This window comes from Dendronephthya gigantea, unplaced genomic scaffold, assembly GCF_004324835.1.
Source record: "Dendronephthya gigantea isolate DGI-Jeju-01 unplaced genomic scaffold, DenGig_1.0 000237F, whole genome shotgun sequence".
NCBI classification, from domain to species: domain Eukaryota; kingdom Metazoa; phylum Cnidaria; class Anthozoa; order Malacalcyonacea; family Nephtheidae; genus Dendronephthya; species Dendronephthya gigantea.
Window position 1 is genome coordinate 140562 of NW_021163247.1, and position 27086 is coordinate 167647.

A 27086-nucleotide genomic window follows, 5' to 3' on the forward strand; every position below is an offset into this window, starting at 1 on the left:
GAATTATTGTAAATTACAGAAAATATAGCCATTCGGAGTTCACAAATTATGTATACTTCTGTATTACGGCCGGAAGTGCATAACACATTCCCCGACGTATTTCCACAGGTAACGTATAAATAGTAAAAAAATTGCCGACTTCGCATTGCTATATTTGCAGCAATTTTCAGAATTTCGCCGCCAAACTTTTCATTTGCACTAATTTAAGTACACTCTTTCTAGCTCTCGTGGTTTATTTCCCTCTTGTTACTTCTATCAAAATTTAGTCGTCCTTTATCATGAAAAAAGTCTGGAATTTTGGTTCTCGGCGAAACTAATATAGACACCTTATAGGATATAACAACAGCAACTGTAACGGCAACGGCTGGCGCGTACAATAATATTAATGAACCAGCACATCAGAGTGAAATGAGTGTTACAAGGTTCAAGAGAGTTTAAACACTGCGACGTTTTGTATACAACGGCTCACCGAACATTCTAAAACGCCAACGCTTGACATGCCGCGATACTGAAGAATATTTAATTATATATTCCCTAAAAAATTACAAATTCCTTAATAAAAATAAATTCCTTAACAAATCTGAAAACTTAGGCTTATCATGTAATGCAGTGTAAATTTATTGGAATATCCGGATGGAACGATCCTTTTCCTAATGGTCATAGTTATACAAAATTATTTTTCATTAACAAAATTTGGACATTTTCGAGTTTGAGGTAATACCAATCAATAACTTTTAAAGTGTTGAATAATAAACAATCTCTGGGCAGTTTAGACATATTATATGTGCAACTTCAGATCGTCTTTCTGCATGGTATATAGGACTTAATGCCTAGCACACTCCAGCTCAGCCACAAGCATATAAACTTCTGATTGTTTACATTTTTGTTTTTGTTAGAAATAAAATTGATCGATACTCCTTATGGGTAATCAATGGTTTCTCTACTTTCTTTTGTTCACTTTAGGTAAGTTACGTTAAACCACGCAAAGCAGGGTTTAATCATAATTTATTGATTGGATCCAAATTAATTGGAGTCACGATACAAAATTATTAGAAATTGAACTAATAAGATTCGATTAGTATTATTTGCATATCTGCCAAAGACTTTTCGTCTTTTGGTAGACGAGTTCTCGTATGAATTTTTCCAAGAGAAAGTGGCTATCGCATGAATAAAATAATGTGAAACAAACCTTTTATTTTGCATCAAAAACTAAAACTGCTGTGGCTCATAAAATGACCATTTCAATTTTCAACACTACTGTGTGATCCTAATACTTTTGTGTTGTATAATAATTACATATAATCCATTACATATTGGCAGACTGCTATGAGCTTGCTTTTTAACATATAAAGCCTGTTTTCCACTTGGCGGGATTTTGGGCGCAGAGCAAAGTTTTTCTCACATAAGTTCTGCGTGAAAGCGCGCAGACAGTAAAAAAGTCCGTTCCGCGCGCAAAATTCCACCTAAAAACTGGTATCAGAGCAGTTTCATCCTTCGCCGGCGCAAGGCATCTCCATAACATTTTGTGCGCATACAAAGACAACAACCCAACCATTCAACCACTACCAATCCTAACAAGCAGCGCCTGATTAATCATTCCAGATCCGGTCAAGGGCACGGCTCACAAAAATATTAAAATTGTATGTGGCTGCATGGAAGTGTCTGAACTCCCTTTCACGATCAGGGTATTATTTGTTCATAACCTTGTTTACCTTAGAAATCTCGGAAAAAACCAACTATCTTTCTCGCAATTTTTAGCCTATTGAAAATCCAGACTTCCCCCTTCCCCTGTAATCCGGCAATTCTAATAATTATGTACATGATGAAAATGCAGCTTGTCAAATTACTCATAATAGCGACCCAGTTCGAAACAAACAATCAGACGCTTTCATCGCATACAAAGTCTTTAAGAACATGGGCAAAACTTAAAATAAACAAATGTATAGTCAGATAGTTCTGAAGAAAAGACTCTACATCGATTCGCAAGATAGCAGAAATTTATTTATTTTTTCGCTTTTATTAACATCTCATTGATTTAATTTATTTTATTATAATTATTGATCTGTCAGTGTAAACACTATACATCACGAATCCTAGTACACAGTACAAATTATCTGTTTGTTTCCACTGCTAAAATCTTTAAATGTTTTGCAAATGTAGAAAACAATGGAGAGGAAATTGAATACATCTTGTATTCAAACGCCACTCACATTTCCTATGTTTCTATTGATGGTGGAAAATCTAAAGCCTTGGTGAAGACACCAAGCGCGACCCTTGGTTACGACGAACTGAACTACCGCCTTTGGTATTATAAGGACGGTGAGAAACTTTACAACTCAAATTTGGATGGGAGTGATTTAAAAAATGTTTCGGTTCCATCAAATTTCGGTCCCTTTGCTGTTGATGCAGTTAATCAAAGTATCTATTATCTCACCAAGACTGATTTTAACCTTAAATTGATTGACTATGATGGGAACGACTTACCAGATATTGGTGTGTCACCAGACAATGATTTCAGGGATTTACAAATCGACGCTTATAACAGGTATAGTAGGGATGACAAATATGAAGAAGAATGCATATTTCTAACAAAGTTTCAATAAATTTAAATGATTTAAATGAATATTTATAAAAGCTTAAAAGTAAAATAATTATAGAGAGCCAAAATTAAAATCGTCATGCTGCCATAGCCGCTGAATATTTTCAGGAAAGAAGCCCCAATGAGTGCTATAATATTCTCTTATTAATTTTAATGATAATCAACAATACAAAATTAATGTTTTTTTCTCAGTGTTATCTACGCTCTCTCTATATACAGGGTGTCTCAAAAAAACGAAAACTATTGAAATCACTCATTATTAAAATTTGAATACCGTGTTCACGAATTTTAGCCCGTGAGGATCTAATGTAACTTATAAAATGCTAAATACGAAAAATTTGAAATTGTGAATAAGATTAAATTTAAATTAGCCTTGTTATTGCTTCGAAAGAAATTGGTACAGCTAAGCGCGGAACAACGAGTGTTTATTTAAGGATTAATGCACTCTGTGAGTGCATTATCGGGTTTTACATGCACGAGTTCACAAACAAGGAACGAGAAGTTCAATACTGCACGAGGCGAAGCCGAATGCAGTATTGAACTCCGAGTTCCTTGTTTGTGAACGAGTGCATGTAAAACCCGATAATACACAAACAAAGAGTGCTTTAATGCTTTTAATATTCATTTTGAGTAAACTCGTAAAGACTTTATATCATTTTCAAGCTTAAATAAACAACACATGCATACCTTTAAATACTAAAACACCCTAACCGGTTGCCCGTTTAGTATTTTTCGGTGTGGATTTATCTATAATTACATTAATTTCTTCTTAACTAAGTTCGGCAATTTTTTGTTTGTTGCCGCCATTTTGATTCTGCAATAAATCCTATAACGGCACTGCCGTGGCGTTGTTGCTATATAAAATTCACTCAGTTTACAAAAAATGAATATTAAACTGTGATATTACGCCTTGCGGCGTCAACTTCTTTGAGAGTCATTCCTTTTGGTACACTGGCGTACAACAAAATCTAATGTTCTTCTGTCATTTTCTGTTGCTGACGACTGCTAGATACTAGATGTCTCGATAGGTAGTCTGCAGGATTTGTAATATAGTACCCAGCGTTCGATGCTGATGGTTTCGATTTTAAACTACCGTATATAATTTCCAGCGGTTTGTGTTCTTTAATTGGAATAAATTCATGTTCGTATAGATATTAAAATCAAAGTGTTCCGTAAATGATAGCCAGAGCTTCCTTTTCAGTTTGTGAATAGCGTTTTTCCACGTCAGTCAGAGCTCTTAGTTGCATACGCTACGATCTTTTCTTCGTCCTTTTCTTTTGTTTTCTGAGACAAATAGCTGATACGCTAACGGGACTTGCATCAACAGTATCAAAGTAAGCCATGCATACAGTGTGCTGAGGCTAGAGCAGTTGATAGAAGGCGTTTTGGTGGGTATCTGTGCACGTAAATGGCGTGTTATTTTTACTTAGATTACGTAATGGGGCTGTTATGGTGGCAAAATTGGGAATGTACTTAGCGCTATAATTCGCCATTCCAAGGAGACTTCGTATACTTCCGAAAAGTTTTTAGGTATTGGAGCATTCTGATAATAACATAAAATTTGCATAGCATGACTAAATCGTCAGGCTGGCTACGCCACTAATATACAATGCGCTTCGTCAATGACATTTGCAACCATATCGGTGTATTTTACGCTCAACAATTAATCACGTCCGTGTTTACATGAAATAAATGACTCTGGATGAGTGAAAACAATGTGGTAATAACCATCGCACAACTTTTGCTCTTCGCAAATCCAGAAATCAATGTTAACATCATCTTCTTTGACTTCGGTTTTATCCTGTGCAGTCTTCACACGTTTGATATTTAAAACCGATGGGCGAATACCGATGTCGTACAAATACGATGGAAAAACTGATGCCGTACAAATACCTTTCAATCTCCACGAAAGAAGCAAATCGCCACGTAAAATGGACCTTGCGAACAAGATGAAAAATCAAAGATTTTCCATAACCCGTTGGCGAAACGCACATTTTAAGATACATGTTCTCAAGACAGAGAACCTTCTTGGTACAAACTATTAAGAACCGCAAATTCTAAGCAAGATAAAAACGCGATATGAACCAACAAGGGGAAATCCGGAGTAAGACAGATGAAAGTGGAAACATGTAATATGACACTTTCGTTATAACCCTTCAGGCGAAATGTGACGTCATGAGCTTCAACAGGGTCTTCGTTGCGTTGTACCGCGCCCTTTTAACACAGAAGACTCTGGGTGCAAGAAAAGGACGTGTTAAGCTCATGAGATATATCTCAGTTATATGTTTATACGTTTGAAATGAGTTACTTATCTTCTTGTTTTTGAACAAAAGTATATCATTAGCATCTAATTTATTATTTATTTTTCCTAGAACAATATTTTTCACCACTGATGTTACAAACAATCGAAATCTCATCCGGTACAGTCTTGCTGATGGAACTGATCAAACTCTTCACTCTGGTGTCACTCAAATAGGCACTCACCTTGCGCTTGATACCGTGAATAAAACCATATACTGGATTCTATTTACTTCTGAGACAAATTACAAGATATTAAAAACAACGTACGATGGTCAGACTTCACAGATAGGAACAGATCAATCAGGAAGTATTACAACTGTGGACATTGCAGATGGGAATGGATATTATTATATCCTCGATACAACAACATCAAAAATTTATAAATATTATAAATCGACAGATACAGTGGCCACTACGATTTCACTTGTAACTGAAGCAACACGAATGGTTGTTGTGTCTGGTAAGTGCCCGCAGAAAAGTTGCTCATGGTTTTAGGTTAGTATGATTTTTAGGCGAATGAATACTTTGTCTTTTAATCGAAAACAAAATTCGCCGAAAATTTTACGAAATAGCCAGAAATATCATATTGCCCACTCATCATGCAACCTCCATTTTGAATAATATATAGAGATTACTTCATGGTTGGCGAGTGCGTACGATTTTTATGCACGAGTTGTGAAGGATCGCAATACGAACGAGTGAGTTTGCGATACTTCGCAACGAGTGCATAGTAAAAATCGTACAAACGAGCCAACCATGAAGTAATTTGTTTATTAAATGTGTATAGAGATCAAATTTGACAACAACACGCTTTATTATACAAAAACACAGCGAGCAACAAAATCGAAACTTTATGCATAAAAACAATTCAAAACATATTTATTACTGTTCAGTTTCTTTGTAATTTTGTTCAATAGAAGTTAGACATTCTTTCCGAAAGATTTGAGAATGTGCTGAATGTAAAAATATCTTGAATATGAGAATTATATTTTGAATCTCACTCCTATATTTCGACGCCATCTTGAAAGAAAATGTAAACAAATTGCCGCCAAAATGACATACGACAATTTTTCACGTGTGAAGAATATCGTACGTCCAATCAAAAGCCGTGTATGGCATTTTTTCACACGTGAAAAACATCGTACGTCCAATCAAATTGCATGAAATTAATTTACACAGTGAAATACGATTTTTATTTCTTCATTCTGCTGTGCATAAATCTCTATACACATATTATAATTAAATTTATGCAATATATGATTCTTGATTTAGCTGTTTTTAGATATATAGGGTTAACAGAGTTTCAAAAGTTAACAGAGATTCAAAACGAAGCGTAATGTATTTTATACTATAAGATCCCAGAAATAGCATGTGGTTGTTCGTAACAATCTCTCAATGTAAACAACCTCTGGGTAATTTTCTTACTTTTAGATAAGGATCACTGTTCTTTGAATAATATCTGTCCTGCGAACTCGACATGTACGAACTCTCCTGGCACCATTGTATGTTCATGTGACACTGGATTCACTGGAAATCAAACATATTGCCAAGGTATACGTTATTTTGGAGATGAATTAAAAAATCATACACAATTCCGATCTGAAAAAAAACCGAAGAAAAACGTATTTAATTTATTGAAGAAGAAAAAAATTTCTGAATCTAAGAAAAATTCAGTGTGATAAAAAAACAAATCCATCCGGAAACATAATCTGTAGTGTAGCCAGTCTGACGATTTGTCCCGCTTTGGTAATACAGGGTGTGCTTAGTCATTTGAATATTTTTGGGTCGTTATTTTTCCTTATGCTATTAAATTCCCAGGAGCAGACAATCTTGTGTACAAACGTCAATTCATTTTCTAATGTATGCATGCATGCCATCAATATTTCACGCACTACGGTTCAGCATAATTTTGTGCAAATGCAATTGAAAAGGCATTCAAATTTTAACAATAGCTTGATTTCTAAAGGTCTCCTTTTTTTTGATACACCCTGTATGTTGGCTTCATTGACTGTGGAAACAATAAGTTTCTAAAGACATGAATAATTATAAAGACTCGAAATTTACATAGCGGGACAAAATCATCAGGCTAACTACGCCACTGAACATAATACTTTACTGAAGCCCCAAATAATACAGTGTGTCCCAAAAAACACGCAACCACTTAAATATGCAAGAACATTAATTAATACAGCTCTAAAGCGCAATAGATAAGCACCTCTGGGAATTGAAAATGGCTCTTAATCCTTCATTTAAAATGCTAAAAGCCATTTTAGCTGAACTATGGTGTAAACCCGAACAATATTAATATTCTATCTTGCATAATTATTGAAGTTGTTGGGGTTTTTTTGAGACACCCTGTATAGCTAGCGCTAGCGTATTTATTATTCATCGCAAATCGTGAGGGCTCAGAACACCCAATCACATTCACAACTACTGCGGTTCAGAGAAGATATTCAGAGATAAGTATTTTGTCGTTTAGACTTATGTAGTTACTATTTTGGCATTTCTCATACGATGTAAAATGTTTCAATAGATTAAAATTTGACGCATATACCTTTTTGAGCAGATTGAGTGTTTCGTTTGAACGATTATGATTTTCTTATTTCACATACATTGCTTTCACTGTTTTGTTCTGTTAAATTAGTTAGCTGTGGTAGATCTACGAAAGCAACATATTTTCGTAGCATCCTGGGGTCGTAGCATAATTGAACGCCTTCTCGCCTTGTTCTTGTTTAATTTACCCTAATTTTTGATTCGCCAGACATCGACGAATGTACAAACGGGTCATGTGATTACAATGCGAACTGCACAAACACTGTTGGTTCTTACACTTGTCAGTGTTTATCTGGATATAAAGGAAATGGAACAAATTGCATAGGTGAGTTGATACTAAAAAATTATATTTTGCCGGAACTGTGGTAATAAGCACGTTTTGTGGACCCGAGCTGCTCTCTCCTTCCGCCTCGTACGCCTATGAAATGAACCCTCGGCCCAGCTAAAATGGGTGCCCGTGTCCATTTCATCAGTTACCTGCCGTATTTCTAACCTGGGGTCGGTTGTATCAAACCCGTTTAGCTTAAACGGCGGATATGTCAAAATTAAATAACACTGTTAAATCTCTCTTGAATGTTGAGTCAACTTGAACATTATGCACTGAATATGTAGTTGTAAACAGTATCTTTGTATTAAGGTCAAAAACATTTAGTTCGCTTGTTGAACAAAACGGCAGACTTGCTTTCTATTTTGAACTTATCCACCGTTTAAGGTGAACGGGCGTGATACAACCGGCCCCAGAGCAGTATACCGGGTGTCTCAAAAAAAAAACGCAACCACTTACGTATGCAAGAATATTAATATTGTTCGGGTTTGCACAATAGTTCAGCTAAAATGACTTTTAGCATTGGCATTTCCAAGAGGTGCACTTTAGAGCTGTATTAATGTTCTTGCACAGCATATTCAAGTGGTTGCGTTTTTTTTGAGACACCCTGTACAATAAAATGGACTACAAGTATCAATTTAGCCAGTATAAACAAATAATATTGTTATATAGGTGTTGTATATTTTGATTGTGATTGGTTCATTCATAGTTTTTTTTTAAATAGAATTGTTGCGTAACATGTATGTTTTTGTTCCTATACAGTATAACAAAGCACAGAGCACTTAATGTACACTCCCTCGGGAAATAGTGAATTTTGTTTTCCCTCGAGTCTCAATGTTTCCCGAGACGAAAATTCAGACTCTTGCAATAACAAAACTCACTATTTCCCTCTGGAGCATACATTAAGTGTATATCAATTTTAGTGTGAACAAGCTAAATTTAGATTATTTACTTCAAGGGATAGAAACAGGTTTCCTTTTCTAGATCGAAAACCAGCCATTTCAGAAAGCTGATCTTGAATGAAAATAGAACTCAATTATACTTTAACGACGGAAAACGTTGTTCATAACGACCTAAGAACAATTTCGGGTTTCAATCTTCGCTTCGGGAAAGCAAGAAAAAAATCGAAAAATCTGAAAAAAATTGCTTGTCTGAAGATTATGATTTCTGACCACGGGATGTTTAGGAATGCTAAATTTTATATTGCATCAAGAACTTTATACTACATTGAACATTAAGAATTCAAGCGAGTGGCGTAGCCAGCCAGACGATTTTGTCCCGCTAGGTAAATTTCGAGTTATTATAATTATTATTCATTTCTTTAGAAATCTATTATTTTCACAGTCAATGAACACTAAAATATTAGCATAGCGGGACAAATCGACAGGCTGGCTACGCTACTGAAGCGATATCTAGATGTTTGTTGGAAAATAATTATAATCTAAAACCAAGAAATGCAATCTTGCAATTATCAATATCACTCACGTTTCGCCGTCAAAAAATATAATCGATTCCCATGCACTTTTTATTCGTTCGCACAAATAAATTCGTCTTGTGGAAAAGGGCTATATGTGCGTGATTTTCGAACCGCAACGCCCTCCCCGTGTCACCAATAATAAAGTTCATGAAACATAGATTATGCGCAATACCGTTTAACTGGTACGAACATCATCGCAGTCATTTTACACCTGATTTCTGCAGGCGAAAACAGCCTTTGTGGTATCGTCCTAAAAACAGAATTTTTAGGTTAACCTAACCCTAATAAAAAGCAGATAACATTTATTTCAAATTTGTAGTAAACGCCAGATTGTTTGACTTCATATTCTGACAAACTAATTCTTTTAACGAAAGCGCATTCAGCCAAATCGCATTGATCTTGTTTCAATACGCGAGTTTTTAATGCGGTTGAATGAAAAGCCAGTATAGATACTATAGATATCTAAAAATTTAATTAGAACACGATCATTTTAATTCGACAGACATCGATGAATGTGCGGAGGGTGATCCATGTGGTTTTAATACGAACTGCACGAACATCGGTGATTCTTACACGTGCGAGTGTCTATCTGGGTTTGAAGGGAACGGAACAAATTGCACAGGCAAGTTCCGACAATATTTCGAACATTACTTACGTATATAACTGGTTTTTAAGGATTTTCCAATCCATTTTTAAAAAAGTGCGAACTCTATTAACTCGCAACTGTGTAATCGCAAAATTCCCAGACAATTTGATAAAAAAAACGCTTAACGTCGTACAATTATATCGAATATAGACATCAACGAATGCGAAACGATTGCTCCGTGTCATTCAAATGCAACTTGCACAAACGTGGATGGATCATACGACTGCGTTTGCAAAGCAAACTACAGTGGTGATGGCTTATTTTGTGAAGGTAATCACAAGGGTTTAGCTGTCATAAGGGCCGGGGTTTATAGTTCTCACGTAATCTAGTGCGTATCCTCGGAAAAATTTAGAATAGGTACGGTTTTCATGGCCACTTCTTAAAGTCTTTTTGTAATTTGGGTAGTGTTGACGTGCCAAGCCGATGCCTTATACTATGCAACAACCGATGCTATCAAAGGCGTATTCTCTGACGGTAACACGACTGTGACCATATTATCAGCAACCAACGTGAAACTGAATTATGATTCTGGGACTAAAAGACTCCTCTACTACGATGGCACCAGTCTTATCACAGTTAAACTGGACGGAAGTAATGCAACCACGATAGCATCTCTCTCGACCATCTTTCGCTTTACAGTAGATCATATAGCAAGAAAGGTCTACTACGTTACTGAACTATTCAAATCACTAAATGTTATTGACTTGAATACTGGAAATACAGCGGGGCTTAATCCAACCAATATTTCTAATGTTGTCGACTTGGATTGTGATCCGGATAGCAGGTGCGCAAATAATTAACACGTGAATGAATGAAAAACTTTTCTTTTGGTTAACATTTTACTTTTGACTTTCAGTTTTACCTTTTTCTCGATACACCCGCTAAAATTTGTTGTGGACGTAGTGTATTCTAAATTTTTTATTCTTATTTCAATCAATCAGGAAGTTGCTGATTACCAGTCTACGCTCGTTCGCATTTCGCGCATGCGCACAAGTACCATACCATTGAACGTCCATGGTCCAAATTGAGGCGACTTTGGATTCCGCTTCTCCCGGGTCCCGGGTGTAATTCCTAATCTCCGGGCGGAATTAGTTCCCTCGCACTGTGCTCCGCACCGGCTCGGGGATTATTATACTGCAGGGGTCGGTTGGTTGTTCAAAGCTGGGTTAGCGCTAAACCTGGGTTAAATCTTTCTCCGCTGTTTTGGTTTGTATGCGTCTGCACCACTATTTGTTTCAAGACTTTACAAAGTAAGACTTTTATTGATCCACAAAATATTTATAAAAAAACATGTTCAACCTCATTAACGAGCGATTAAAAAAAGTGATGTGATAATTTGAGTTACCCTGGGTTAAGCTAACCGGCTTTTGAACAACAGGCCCCAGGCTTTTAGCGCGCTCCCTCAGCTTCTTTACTGATCGATATAAAATGCTGTAGTTTGCCTATATTTATAGTTATTCGAAGCGCCTGGGTACGGCTGATAAATTCGTGCATAGCGACAACCATTGTAGTGTATTTTCATATATTGGTCTTACGACCGGATGATTTCTTTTGTACGCTATTGATGAATATTTGAAGATACACCTCTCCGGCTCTCCCCCAATAGACGTTTCCCTCTTAGCTTCAATCGCGTAATGCGTGACGGTAGTTGATTATCAAGCAACTTTGAGTTGCGATATCGCTCTGCTTAGAAGCGATTTTTTTATAAGGGAAAAGGTCTATTAAGTGGTCTTGCTACGGCTCTGGGAATACTATCCCTATTTAGTTGGGTGAACTCGAACGACTATAGAAATACAATCGCATACTAAAAATTAATGATTGAATTTAACTGATGAATATTGCGATTGTCATAATGAAATTGTGAGGACATTTTTTTTGCATGCTTATAGCGGTGTTACCACAAATTTTTAATTTGAATTAATGTCTCTTTTTTAGCTCCCTTGTATTTGCTGACGCTACCAGAGGCGACATTGTTCGCTATTTTCTTGACAAAGACACAAATGAGGTTGTTTACCATAACGACACATCACCAAAATATCTGACAGTTGACCCTCAGTATGAAGTTATTTATTGGATTGATTATATTGCTGCTAGTGATAGTTTTTCTCTTATGAAAACATATTTCAATGGTTCAACGTCGGAAGTCAAGTTCTACTCTGGTACAACAAGTTCAGTAAACGTTGCAAAAGGGAAAGATAATTTCTATGTAATGGATAGCACAAGGAAACGTATAGATGTGTTTGACAGACCCACTGCTGCTTTCCAAGATTCATTTTTCCTCAGTGATTCACCACAAGAAATAACTGTTGTTGAAGGTAAGAAAAGTTTCATAAAAAATTCAGTATCTACTATGAAAAGTTTTGATTTTGTAAATAATGGATATAAAATTTCTATTCTACTCGACAGCCTTTCCATGGGAAGTTTAAAATAGCTACCCCGAAACACCCGATTTTTTCTTATACCTCGAAACTGCGCATGTGCCGACGGGTCTTGATCAATATTCACGATGTAAAGAAACGAGAAGCGACGAGTGTTCTTTCAAACATTCCGGCGCGTAAATCGAGTAATTCTTTAAGAATCTACACAGTTAATGAACAATTATGTTATGAATTACGAGCATCGAATTACAGTTAATTTCAGCTGATCTTTCATCGTAAAATTATTGAATACACTCCATATTTGGAATGTTGGGCGTGTACTTCGCAACGAATTTCCGAACCTCGAAATGAATTTGCGAACTTTGGAACGGACTCGGAATTTCGCAACTTGGCCGTAGTGGAGGAGTTATCTCTGTGGATTTAAGGGGATGTTAGATGAAGAAACTAATTCAAAACAGTTCCAAACGTTAAAAGTGAATACTATTGCGCCCAACGAAATTTCATTTTGAAACATGACATCTTTTTGTTTTTTCTTTTGTCAACTACTAAAATACATTTAAACATTTCATACTTGTAGAATAATCTCAGTGCAAACGAGAATGAATTACCCAAGCCTGAATTGTATGTAATTTGAATGAAATACAACAAAAAACAAATTCTGAAACAAACGTTCATCTTGAAGATCCAGATTTGAGTTTAAAAATATTTTTGGAACTTGTTTTTCTCCACATTTGCTTGAGTGATTAGCTGGCTGTAGTTTTATTTCACCTATTTGCATGAGACATGTGCTACAAGGGCTATGAATTTGGATCAAGCAACACATCCAAACTATTTTTTTCAGATTTAGATGAATGTTGTGTTGGCGGTTATTGTCATGATAATGCGACATGCACCAACACGCCAGGAAGTTACTTCTGCACATGCAAGGAAGGCTATACTGGGATAGGAACAAATTGTGAAGGTACGCAGACATTAATATAAATTGTTCGCGGATCAATGCGAGAATATCGAATAACCTGAAAAGGTCCGAAATGGCGTTATATACAGGAAAAAAACAGTAGCTCGAATGTAGAAAAGGATATTAGATTATCTCTTTCATTTCCTTGATGAATTGCAGATGACCTCCAAAAAGTATTTTTAAAATGTGCATGCTTGAAGCTTAGAACGGTATGATGGATTCTATCAATAGCTATTAGATCTATCGTCTTCCAGACTAAATCTTTTGACGAAAACACAAAAGTGGAAGATGATAATATAATAATATATATTTTTTTTAATTGAGTCAGGGTGAATCACGTTTTTGTCTATTCGCGTTGATCTTGTTTCAATACGCGGATTTTCAATGCCCAATGCATACGTACGTGCACTTTTTGAAATAGAAAACAAAAAGACTCACTTGATGCTATACAGGGCAAGTAAAAAAAAAACTGACACCTTAGAAATTCAAATTAACTGCAATATGACAGAAGTTGCCTAAAATATCTCATGGGTATAAGAAGCATATCTAATAAGTGAACCCCCATTAATTAACCTAATTAACCTTTGTTCCCTTTGGAGTTAAAATGGATTCTAATTTCTAAGCTCCGTTTTTCTATATAGCACACGAGCCACGTTGAATTAGTTCAACCGGTTTAACCTTTTCGCATTATTTAACCACGTCCTGTTGATTGTACACATGGGTATTGTCAAATTCCAGCCAGAAGTTCGCGGCTAATTTACTCACCCTGTAAATATCCAATAATCAAACTTAACCTCATCATTTTCATTTGGGCAGATATCGATGAATGTACCCAGGGTGATCCATGTGGCTACAATGCAAACTGCACAAACACTGATGGTTCTTACACTTGCGAGTGTCTATCTGGATATAAAGGAAATAAAAGAAGTTGCATAGGTGAGTTTTGGAGTTCAGTCCCACACTAAGCCCCGTTTACACTTTTACATTTTTGCTGCGATTTTATGTGCGATTTTCTTCTTTTGATAGATGCGAATGAGTGAATAAGTTACGGGTGTCCAAGTTAGGATAGCTACTTAAGTCCCATTTAAGCCCCGTTTACACTACAGTCAATTTATCGGCACGGCACGGCTAAAATTGGTACCCGTACCCAATTTTATTAGTGTTCAGGCTACCAAAACAAAGGCCGAGCATAGATAAAACGGGCACGGGTACCCATTTTAGCCGTGCCGTGCCATTAAATCGAGTGTAGTGTTAAACGGGGCTTTACACTACACTCGATTTATTGGCACGGCACGGCTAAAATGGGTACCCGTGCCCATTGCATCTATGCCCGGCCTTTGTTTTGGTAGCCTGAGTACTAATAAAATTGGGCACGGGACCTATTTTAGCCGTGCCGTGCCAATAAATTCAGTGTAGTGTAAACGGTTACATCGGTATTCAGTTACATCGCTGGCGCGGGGTACTCCGATAACACTTACAAGTTCACATATATCTTCACCTATACGTCTTTAGTATAATTTCAGTATAAACTCTGTTTATATTTATAATGGAAATGGCACTGGAGTGTTATTTGGTGTGAAATCCAACGCATGATTACAAATGCGTGATTTTAATCACAAGTTTGGTTTCACATCAAAATTGCACGACCGGAAGTGTAATTTCCATTTTGAAATCACACAAAAATTAAACAAATTCAAAACGATTTATTGGCTGAAAGAACCGTGCCGTAACCGTAAACGGCGTAAATTGTGAGTGATTTTCATATATTTTTTTCAAAGAATTTTGCGGGGGGTTTAAAAATTCAAACTAAAAAAAAATTGTGCCCTTTTCCGCTGTAATTTGATCGGATAATTGCACTGAAATACAAAATCTGATAGGTTATTATGGTGCAGAGCTTCACAATGTTATTGGCTTATGATGAATGATGAATGAATAAAAAATGTGATTAATGCTCAAAGTGCGATTTGGGAATTTATCACACTATTTTTAACCAATCAGATTGCAAGAAACACCATTGATTTCAAAATGAATATAATAAGTATTTTTATCGATATTAAGTAAACTTTTTCAATACTGAAATTACACTAAAACAATTAGTGATCTCAGGCTCAGTGATATTCAAGTCTATATTCACTATGTTTGTAATCACCTCGCCTTCGGCGACTAATTCTTAAATATAAATACATAACACAACAAACCAATCATTCCACCGGTATCAACCCTAACATATGCTCAAAATGATGAACACGTGTTTCAAATTACCTGTTTGAACAACTACAGGGTGTCTAAAAAAACCGAAAACTATTGAAATCACTCATTGTTAAAATTTGAATGCCGTGTTCACGAATTTTAGCCCGTGGGGATTTAATGCAACTTATAAAGGGCTAAATACGAAAAATTTGAAATTGTGTATTTAAATTAGCCTTGTTATTGCTTCGAAAGAAAATGGTACAGCTAACCGCGAAACAACAGTTTTTATTGTGATAAATTATACGCTTACCCAAAGTACAACGGAATTGCGAAACGCTTTTCAACAAAGGTCGACAAAGGGGTACAAACAAATTTTACTGCATAATGCATAAAAGGTAGTATGGCAAACATTTATACAATTGTGGGTCCAGCAGAGTGCTTAGGCATTCAAACTCTAACAATTACATTATTATGGGTGATTTCAATAGTTTTCGTGTTTTTTTTGGGACACCCTTTATAATAAAACTGGGTTAAATTTCAATCCACCGTTTTGATTCTGAGCTTCTGAGCCGCTGTTCATTTTAGAATCTTTACAAAATATGGGTTTTGTCAGACCAGAAAATAATTATGGAGAAAGATATTCAACTATGTAAACAAGCGATTCAAAAAATATGATGTAAAGATTTGCCTTTAAACGGCCCCAGCGGTTTTTATTGCATACAAATTCTCAAAAAACACTGCGAAAAACTTGAAACAAACAAATGTACATAAGTGTAGCTTGGATATTCTGATGAAAAGACTCGTCGACTCGCAAGATGGCCACGTTAGATTGAATATTTTTACCCCCACGATGCAAATATTTCAGTATCCATGCATTAATTGGTTCTAGAATACAATCAGTTTAGTTTACTAAATTTATTAATATCAGTCTCGTTCATTTTTTAATTTAATTATATTTATTGATCCGCCTAAACCCAATACAAATCTTTGCACATAAATTATATACTATTATTTATTTGTTAGCTTTCACTACTAAAATCTTTAAATGTTTTGTCAATATAGACAAAGGAGGTGAAATTGAATACATCTTCTATACAAACGCCACTCACATTTCCTATGTTTCTATTGATGGTGGGGAATCTAAAGCCTTGGTGAAGACACCAAGCGCGACGCTTGCTTACGACGAACTGAACTACCGTCTTTGGTATTATAAGGACGGTGAGAAACTGTATTACTCAAATTTGGATGGGAGTGATTTGAAAAATGTTTCGGTACCATCAAATTTCGGTCCCTTTGCTGTTGATGCAGCGAATCAAAGTGTCTATTATCTCACCAAGTCTGATTTTAACCTTAAATTGATTGACTATGATGGGAACGACTTACCAGATATTGGTGTATCACCAGACAATGATTTCAGGGATTTGCAAATCGATCCTTATAACAGGTAAAATATAAGCATGTTAATTATGAAGAATGTTTATTACAAAATTCAATCGATCAAAAACCAAAGAACTAACCGAAAGGTAATGTCGCTGGTTCAAATCGTAAAACAATTCGAAAACAAAATGGTACCAGGCATGATTTGAACCTTGACATCTCGCAGTGGGTTTATAGGCTATACTTAATCTATTGTAGCGCTTCTGAGAAAAAGACTAGAGATCACTGAACTACGACGTCTTATTTGCAGCTATTTCGAAAAGTTTTCTCCCGAAAAGGTTGCTATGTAGAAAGAATTAGACGACAATTGCTGGCCATTGTAGCAACTCTTTAAAGCATAGCTATTGGATCATTTCGATATAAGTATAGTTATGTTGTGGATCGGAACAGTATCGTAGCAGGACATATTCTTCGTTCGCATCTACAGGGTGTCTCAAAAAAACGGCAACTATTGAAATCGGTCATTGTTAAAATTTGAATGCCCTAGCTGTTCACGAATTTTAGCCCGTAAGGATTTAATGCAACTTATAAAATGCTAAGTACGAAAAATTTGTAATTGTGAATATGATTACATTTAAATTAGGCTTCTTGTTGTTATTGTTATTATTAATAGTTTTCGTTTTTTTAGACACCCTGTATAGTGACTTCGGCATGTTCTATAAGCACTTAAGTTAAACTTAACACAACATTTTCTGATAATATTCGTCACTTGTTGCAATCATTCTTATAATTTGGCAATGTGATATATCGAAAATTGAAGCGTTCTATGATCGTATCAAGCCTCTTCAGATGAAAATGAATAATTAATTTGAATAAACGTTGTTCAACTTTTTGTTTTTCAACATGATAATATTATATACGCTTGCACCTAATATAAAATTTACATTTAGAGCAATATTTTTCACCACTGATATTACGAACAATCGAAATCTCATCCGGTACAGTCTTGCTATTGGAACTGATCAAACTCTTGACTCTGGTGTCACTGAAATAGGCACTCATCTTGCGCTTGATATCGTGAATAAAACCGTATATTGGATTTTATTTACTTCTGAGACAAATTACAAGATATTGAAAACAACGTACGATGGTCAGACTTCACAGATAGGAACAGATCAATCAGGAAGTATTACAACTGTGGACATCGCAGATGGAAATGGATATTATTATATCCTCGATACAACAACATCACAAATTGATAAATATGATAAATCGACAGATACAGTGGCTACTACGATTTCACTTTCAACTGAAGCAACACGAATAATTGTTGTGTTTGGTAAGTTCCCGCAGAAGGTCACTCATTGTTTTCTGTACGTTTGCACGATCAATAGCGTAGCCAACCTGACGATTTGTCCCGCTATGCTAATATTTTGGTGTTCATCTACCGTGAAAACAATGAAATTCTGAAGACATCAATGATTTTAATAACTCAAAATTTACATGTAAGGACAAAATCGTCAGGGTGGCTACGCCACTACCGCTGAGTATGATTTGTGCATGCATGCATGCATATTTTGTCTTTTAAAAAATAAGTTTCGCTCACATCTCGTTTTCAATATTTCGGAAAATAGAAGCTATTGCTCAATCAAAACATTTAATGTAAAACTCTATAATTATTAATTTCATAAGTTATACGGTTCAAAATGACGGTTGCGCGCGATAAGTGGGCATATCTAGGGAATATAATCAAGGTTGCCAGATTACTGAAAAAATTAACCAATTATTATTACCACAATCGAAGAAATCAAAGAGCCGACCACAACAATGTTTCGCTTCTTTTTTCCATGCATTTCACAAATGTGTTTTCCATTGTTGTGTTACTAAATCTTGAAATTCAATCAATACATTTATTCTTGAATTAACTGCTTTCACATCTAAAGAGACGAAGTGAATGTTCTATTCAATTCTATAATATGATAAGGCAATCACCTGTCAAAAAGCCATTTATAAGTCAATCACAAAATCATTATCAACGTTTCGGCTTTAATATCTTCATCAAGTAAACTAAATAATCAACCCGGAGGGGTACTAATCCAAAAGGCGGTCCGTCGTTGGAGTTGTTCTTAAATCAAATTGAAGAATTGTTTGAGTTTGTCCCTAAGAAAACCCACAAATTTAATCTTAGCAAGAAGGAGTGGTTGGCAACTTGGCGTTGAAAACGTTAATAGAGGATAAAAGTATAATTATTAAACTAGCAGACGAACGGTCGTGCGTGGTAGTCTGGGGAACGAAGGTTTACAACGAAATTAGTAATTAGTAATGGAAGCAATGATATATTCAACAGGCTTCACAAGCAGAGAAACATCTCTGAGAATGAACTTAAGTATTTTTCGTACAATTTTAAGAATTCGTGTACGGTAGGTAGATTGTATCTGCTACCTAAGATTCATAAAAGGTTACTTAATGTGCCAGGACGTCCTCTCATTTCGAATTGTGGGGTTCCAACAAAAAAGGCTTCTGAGTTTTTAGCCCACCATCTTAAGCCTATTATGAGAGCTGGGAAATCTTACATTCGAGATACAGGGCATTTTCTGGATAATTATAAATTGAAAGAAATAGGTAAACTTCTGGAAAATGCATCGTTACGGCCGATGTTACGAGTCTCTACCCCATTATCCCACACGATGATGGTCTGCGAACACAAAAGTGTCATCAGAAAATCTTACTAATTTGGCGGAATTTGTCCTTAAAAAGAAAATTTTTGAGTTTAATTCGGATGTCTATCGTCAAACTTCGGCGGCCATGGGCACTAAATTTTCCCCGCCGTATGCATGTATCTTTATGGACATGATAGAGACGGGATTTTTGGAACAACAGGAGATAAAATCATGGGTGTGGCTACGGTATATTGATGATATCTTTTTTATTTGGTTAGAAGGTGAGGATAAAGTTGCTCCGAATCATCCTAACCAATTTTTGCTCAGCAGTAGCAGATAACAATAGTTTTCTTCCCGATCGTGGTAAGGTGTGAATTATCCCAACGGTTTTGTATTTGCGTACTATTGTAGCAACAGATGGCCAATCTGTAATCGTTTCGAAATTTCTCCCAAAGACGATCCCGTTTAATTTTGTGGAAGTCGATTATACGTTGCCTAAGTTCTAGGCTGTGTTCTTTAGCCTTTCCCATCTTGGTCCAATTGCAACTGATGAGTTGCAAATGACCATGCTTCATTTGTGTTTATAAGCTATGCGCTGGGAAATCCCAGTAACTTTCAAGTAATATCACACGATAGAAATCTATTGTGTATAGGCTTTATATCAAGGGACTATGTAAAAAGTATTTTTACTTTGCCGGAGTTTTACAGCATCACCGTCATGACGCACGTAAATTGTATGCAAATTTTTGAACTGGTCATTTTCTGCTCATTCTTCTGTTTTTAGTGCAAAGTTTGAGAAACTTTGCAGTATTGTGATGAGTGGCGAAAATTCAAACGAGTCAGTAAGTCAGACAGACAGTCAGTCAGTCAGACAGTCAGTCAGTCATAGTGTAAACTTTACGGGGGGTAGATTGATTTATTCGTATAGTACCTTTTTGTATATGATCAGTAATTTAAAGTTTTTAAATCAGTTTAACTTGCTTTATTTATTACTACATCCCTTTTGCTAAATCCTTTTTGCAAAATATTGAGGAATTTTGACCGTTACTGTAAATTTTGAAGCATTGCTTTTCCGCGGTTTGGGTTTTGTTTCAAAGGGATTTGCGCAGATTTGCCCCCGGAACACCCGATTTTTTTCCTATAGGTCGCAACTCGCAACTGCGCATGCGCCGTCGAGCCTTCAACATTATTCACGATGTAAAGAAACAAGGAGCGACGAGCATTGCTTCAAAACATTCCGGGCGTAAAAATCGTGCAATTCTTTGAGAATCTACGCAATTTATGAACTTATGTTATGAATTACGAGCATTCAATTCGACACAAATATAATTTGGAAGGTTTATTCCATAAATAGAGCTACATAAGAGGTTAGAAAGAAACGACGCTGTGTTGTTTATGTATTGATAGATCTCTAATCTCTTACACGAATGACGAATATATATTATGTCGATAGCAAGTCGATACCTTGTATTCTGCATACAGTACATAAATGATGCTATACAAAACGGGCATTTTGTGCAGTAATCAAATCATTTTGGCTGTATACAGTATTGATTATAAGTATATTGTTTTGTATCGATTTACGCGTCGAAGTATCCACTCATATAATATGCACCGCGGTTTATTTACATTATTTACAACGCAACTATTTTGGCTATTCTTATGAAATGACGGATAATTGTTGCCATCATAAAATGTAGTGAATGTAGTCACAGTTGTTTGACGAAGAAAAGAGACTAAACTGAGAAAATCGCGCCCGGTTTACATGGGCAACTAAAATTATAATTTAATAGTGACAATACCGGTATCCGCGACTAACGTAACTTGAGTACTTTGAGTTATTTCCTTTTGATTAATGTTTAACCTATTTCATTATATTTTTACTGCCATAAGTCAAAATGTTTATGTTGGGAAAACGTGCTGCTTAGGTATTACAGGGCATGAAAACTTTGCACTATCCTTGGATCCCTAGTTTGGTTAAAAATTTGGTAAATTTGTTTCTAACGTTTAGTATAAACAAATTACGTATTTGTATATATGAAGTAAACCTATGTAATAATTATACAAATAAGCATATCACACCAGCAATAGCATTAGCTTATTTAGTTTCATAAAGACTTATTTCAAACCTCAAATCACCCTACACTTCGCTCAATCTCGGGTGCCTGTGCCCAATATCTAAACAGCCTCTGGGTAATTTTCTTACTTTTAGATAAGGACCACTGTTCTTTGAATAACACCTGTCCTGCGAACTCGACATGTACGAACTCTCCTGGCACCATTGTATGTTCATGTGACACTGGATTCACTGGAAATCAAACATATTGCCAAGGTACGGTATTCAGAATTAAAAACTAATTAAACCTGACCAAACAAAAACTGTTTTAATGTAATAGAAATAGTACTTTCTGAATCTAAAGCCAGGCGCACACGTCGCGATTTTTGTCGTACGATTTTAGTCGACCGACTAATTCTTTGCGTGTGCGATGTCATTTTAAAGCGATTTTTGTTGGCAGACTGAAATCGAAAGGCAGACTGAAATCAAAGCAGTTTGATACTTGGCGATTAAAATCGGTCGACAGACAGGGACTGGAAACGCTATTGTTTTCGCGTGCGCTTTCCGTGATACGGCCGGCATATTTCGCGGGCTCATGTAGAAATCCATTTCGAAAACAACAATGGAAACACGTCTCAGCAAAAGACAACGCACGCAGTTACTTGGTGATTTGTAACTTCAATAATGCAAAAAATATGTTGGTAAAAGCAATAAGTTAACTGTTTATTAATTTTGTTTCAACTGTTTCAAATGGGGCTCTAAAACTTGTCCAAAGTAAATTTAATGGGCACATATTTCAGAAAGAAAATGGCGACACGTCTCAGGAAAAAGACCCCGCGCGCAGTTATTTTTTGTAGCTTCAATATTTCAAAAAATATGTTGGTAAAAGCAATAAGTTGACTGTTTATTGTTTTTTGTTCAAACTATTTTCAAATGGGGCTCTAAAACTTGTCTAAAGTAAATTCAATCGGGACATATTTCGAGAACAACGATGGCGACACTCGGTTTAGCAAAAAATACCACGCACGCAGTTTTTTTATGACAATTTAACTTTTTTAATGTAAGACGATGGAAAATGCAAAGTGCACATTTCTTGATTTATTGTGTTCGAATAAATATATAAACTGATGACCCTCTGAAAATGGATGAAGATTTTATAGGGTTTCCGACTAGGTACCTATTGTACGAACAATAGATAGATAGATAGATAGATAGATAGATAGATAGATAGATAGATAGATAGATAGATAGATAGATAGATAGATGGTTTATTGACTTAAAACTTGCAGCCTCGGCAATAGGCTCCGGCTGAAAAACCTTAAGTGTTACAAAAAGTATGATCTATGTTATTAAAATCCATAAAAGTGGAGGTTCAATTGGTAAAACTATCTATTTACATTATTTAGTGTCTCAGATATATTATACGTATTTACTAGAGTTGAAATTGATAAAATCGTTTTTAAATCTAAATGTTCTACAGTTTGGAACTTGAAATATTCTTCTTTCTCTCAGAGATGCCTCAGATAAATTTAATGCTGGTAATAAATGGTGTAATTTGTCTTGCGGATCATTAACAATTTGCCGAAAAAGTTTATCGGTCAAATTTTGTCTTCGATCGAACAGTGACAAGAGACCTAGTTGATTAAGTGCATCCTCGTACGAATGTTCGGGGAGGATTATTCTGCAAGCTCGGCGTTGTAATCTTTCGAGATCGTCTGACAGGTATTTTGTAAGGGAATCGTGGAATACTTCGCACGCGTATTCAGCAACCGGCCGAATACAAGTAACATAGAACAAGAGAAGATCCTTGGATGGTAACTTTGCCCGTTTCAATTGTCGCAAGAAGTATAGACGAGTTGAAATCTTCTTGCATACAGTCTCAATATGTTTATTCCATTTGAGGTTGTCGGAGATGGTTAAACCGAGTAGTTTTTCACACTGGACTACTTCGATGTTTTTGTCGTTGATAATAATAGGATCAAACTCTCTCTTTACAGTTGAGAAACTTATTCGAAGTTCCTTGCATTTGGACTCTTTTAACTGCATACCATCACTTCTGGTTTGAAGAGAATTCGTTGACATACGCTTGCATTATACTAGGTTGATCTTTATTTATGACTTCAGACATAGTTGAATCGTCTACGTATTTCCAAAGGTTCTTGTTATCAGCAACATCAAGGTCGTCCATCATGATTAAAAAGCCAAGGGCCTAATTTTGTCCCCTGGGGACACCCGCTGGCACAGCCTTCCACTCGGAAAAACAGTCATCGCTAAGTTTAACTCTCTGACTGCGATCAGTGAGGAAGTCTAAGATCCAATGCAATATAGGTTTTGGGATGTTGTATTTTAACAGTTTTCGTGCGAGGATATGATGATCTATCATGTCGAAAGCTTTACGAAAGTCAAAAAGCATAATTCTGATTGTAGAGCCATTTCCGTCCGTGTTTTTATTCCAAAAATGCAACATGCTGATAAGGGCATACGTAGTGCTTGAATTCGGGATGGATCCGAATTGCCTTTTATCAATTGTGGCTAATACCGCAGGTTTTAGGTGTTGTTCAACCACGAATTCTTCGGCCAGTTTTGATAAAATAGGTGTTAATGATATTGGACGTAGGTTGTTATTAATGTCAGTTATGGGTTTCTTTTTAGGGATAGCAATAATGTCGGCCTCTTTCCAAGATTGTGGAATACGGCATTCGCGGTAAGAACTATCTAGGATCTCTTTGACTGGAAGTTCCAATAAATCAGCATTCTCTTTTAACACCCATGTTGGTATTCCATCAGGGCCGTGGGCTTTCCTTGGATTAAGCGTTGACAGTTTTTTAAATACGTCTCCTGCAGCAATTGTGACAGTAGAATCATTAGCTGCGCCAAATAACAGATCTTGGTAATTCTCTGGAGTGAGAGGAGTAAATTCAGCCATTGGGGAAAGAAAAGAATCATTTATCTCGTTTGCAATATCTACTTTATCTGTTTCCGTAAGGTGTTCATCAGGTCTTAAGGCTTTAAGGATTTCTTCGTTATTTCCGCTAGTAGATTTTGCTCCACTGAGCTTCTTAACCTCATTCCACCAAGAGGATGGTTTACATTCTTTAAGATGTTGAATGCTATTTTCATAATGCTTCGCACGACAACTTTTCCTTTTGCGGTTTACTTTATTTCTCAAGTACTTGAATTGGGTAATATTTCCTTGGTTAAGAGCTTTCTGGCGTTTCTTAATTAATAATGATAATTTTGAGTTCATCCAGGGAGGTTCATTACACCGAGATGTAGTTGAGCGCAGTGGGAGAATATAATCCAGACCAGTAGTTACAATGGTTTCCAAGAGGGAGATTTTTTCTGTGCAAGAAGGGGCTTTGTCAAAACATGCTGGGAATGCCAACAGTTCCAAATATTTACGGAATGCAAGACGGGAGCTCGGACGTAGATCTCTTTTCTTCACCACTCTTTTCTGCGCTCTTTGGGGTTGACATCGTTCTTTTGGTTTAAATTCTACAGACATATGATCAGAGAGACCGAATGGTGCATACTTTACCGGTTGATCGTAGTATTCGTAAAGATTTGTCAAGACGAGATCAAGAGTATTTCTGCCACGTGTTGGAAAGTTAACAAGTTGACGTAGGTTATAGCTTAGTTTTAATCGGTTGATATTTAACTGATTAAAGTCGCCCAGAATAATAAAACCACAATTAGGATAGCATGATTCCAATGTAGAGAGACAGTTGGATAAATAATCCAGCATTGCTGAGTCGTCAGCACTTGGGGGGTGGTATAAGGTCCCGACGACCAAGCTATTAAATCTTCTCGGCAGTCTGGGCATCAGCATTTTGATCCATAACACCTCAAACAAGTCATTAGTTAAGTTTTCTATTAACTCAAAACCGATCGTATTTTCAATATAAGTACAAACGCCTCCGTGTTGGCCGTTAATTCTGTCTCTGCGGATGAGGTTATATCCTTCGATATTGACTACATTGTCGTGTATATGACTCTGTAGCCAAGTCTCCACTATGCTAATGAATTGGTAGTTTCCGCGTCGGACAACATCTTGTACTTCATCAATTTTTGGGGCTAATGACATTACATTAGATAAGAGAAAAGCAGGGACATAGTGGGTGTTGTTTTGGTTTGTCGAATCGATGGAATTACCGACTTGTCTGGGAGTGGGATTCATTGGTAGGCAAGGAATTCTGATCAAGTTGGTTTTTTTGGGACGTTTAGTCCCAAAATAGTGACATTCTGACATAAAAACACGACGCATGCGGTTATTGGCGATTTTTAGCTTTACAAGTGCAAAGGTAATAGATGCATACCATGCATTATTTTGTTTACACTATGTAAGACAAAGTTTCTCAATTTATTAAATTTGTTGATAATTTAATAATAAACAGCGCGCGCTGTTAATTATGCCTCTGCATAATCGCACAGCCCATGCTGAGAGGCCTTGCACAAAATGTTGAGATTTTAAAAATTGTCCCTGATTTTGTCCCTAATCCAAATATTTTGCGATTGGTATTGCTTGAGAAAAATTTTCTGGCTGCCATTTTGAAATAAGAATTAAAAACATTTTCTGCTAGTCCTCTCCCGCGCGTTCAAAGCGGTGACGTCACGGCGGGCTAAGGAGGACTAGGGACTAGTCTCGTGCATACATGGTGATCCTTTTGTGGTTGGGACTGAAAAAGGTCCTTACTGTTGGCCAGACACACTAGTCTGCATGTAGTTACAAGTTGCAGTCGCTGTCCTAATGTATTCTTTTGTAAAATTAGACGCTATTTGTATGTTGTCAAAGAAAATTTATAGCTTTCATCTCAAGTTACAGGGTCCCAAAAAACTACTTAATTTTTACGTGCGCATATTTTTGATGCAAACATTTCCAAGCCTGGAATTATGAGGACTGTTTACAAAACGCGCCTACCTTGAAAAATTATCTGACTTAAAGGTCAGGTAGAAATATTATATTCATATTAAAAAGATATGCAAACTTATGCTGGATTTACTTTGTATTATTTTTTCTGAATAAAGAGCATGGTTGCTTGGCAACGTAAAAATTGACGTGATAAAGCCATATCACGGATGGCGCGTCAGCATTATAAGTGTTTTAGTTAGCGTTTCCAGTCCCTGTCTTCTGGATTCATCAGATATTCCTCAAGGTCACCTTGTTCTTTGGCACCGGGGCGGTTATAATCGATATTAACTGACCATGGTCGAATACACTGGAATATGGTACACTCGACCATGGTCGAATATACCGAAATACGATATACTCGACTCGAATATACCGGAATACCGGAATATGGTATATACTCGACCATGGTCGAATATACCGGAATATTTTATGTTCGACCATAAGGACTCGATCAGGAATATTAGATAATCACTATTTTTATTGGGTCTTAATTTCGTATTCAACTTTTTGGTGTTTGTCAAATTTTGATTAATGCAATCGCATTGTCAAAAATCAAAAATCTATAATTTCATTCACACATACGGAAAATATTTGATCTTGAGTTGAAAGAGTAGGCAATCACGTTTAACCAATAATTTAACACCTTATTACTGCATG

The 27086-nt window shown here is 36.2% G+C and overlaps 2 protein-coding genes across 2 annotated transcripts; one reads left to right on the forward strand and one right to left on the reverse strand.

Moving 5' to 3' along the window:
- The first annotated feature begins 919 nt into the window (after positions 1-919).
- LOC114540504 (pro-epidermal growth factor-like) lies at positions 920-23585 on the forward strand. The gene is made up of 15 exons (XM_028560637.1): positions 920-963; positions 2161-2545; positions 4972-5360; positions 6332-6451; positions 7662-7778; positions 9758-9877; positions 10052-10171; positions 10307-10685; positions 11837-12216; positions 13121-13240; positions 14054-14173; positions 16490-16871; positions 17755-18143; positions 21677-21796; positions 23518-23585. The coding sequence occupies exons 1-15, from the start codon at positions 921-923 to the stop codon at positions 23583-23585; spliced, it is 3252 nt and encodes a 1083-aa protein (XP_028416438.1). The 5' UTR covers position 920.
- A 144-nt stretch (positions 23586-23729) lies between these two features.
- On the reverse strand, positions 23730-25604 carry LOC114540505. The gene has a single exon (XM_028560638.1). The coding sequence runs from the start codon at positions 25602-25604 to the stop codon at positions 23730-23732; it is 1875 nt and encodes a 624-aa protein (XP_028416439.1).
- Positions 25605-27086: the final 1482 nt, after the last annotated feature.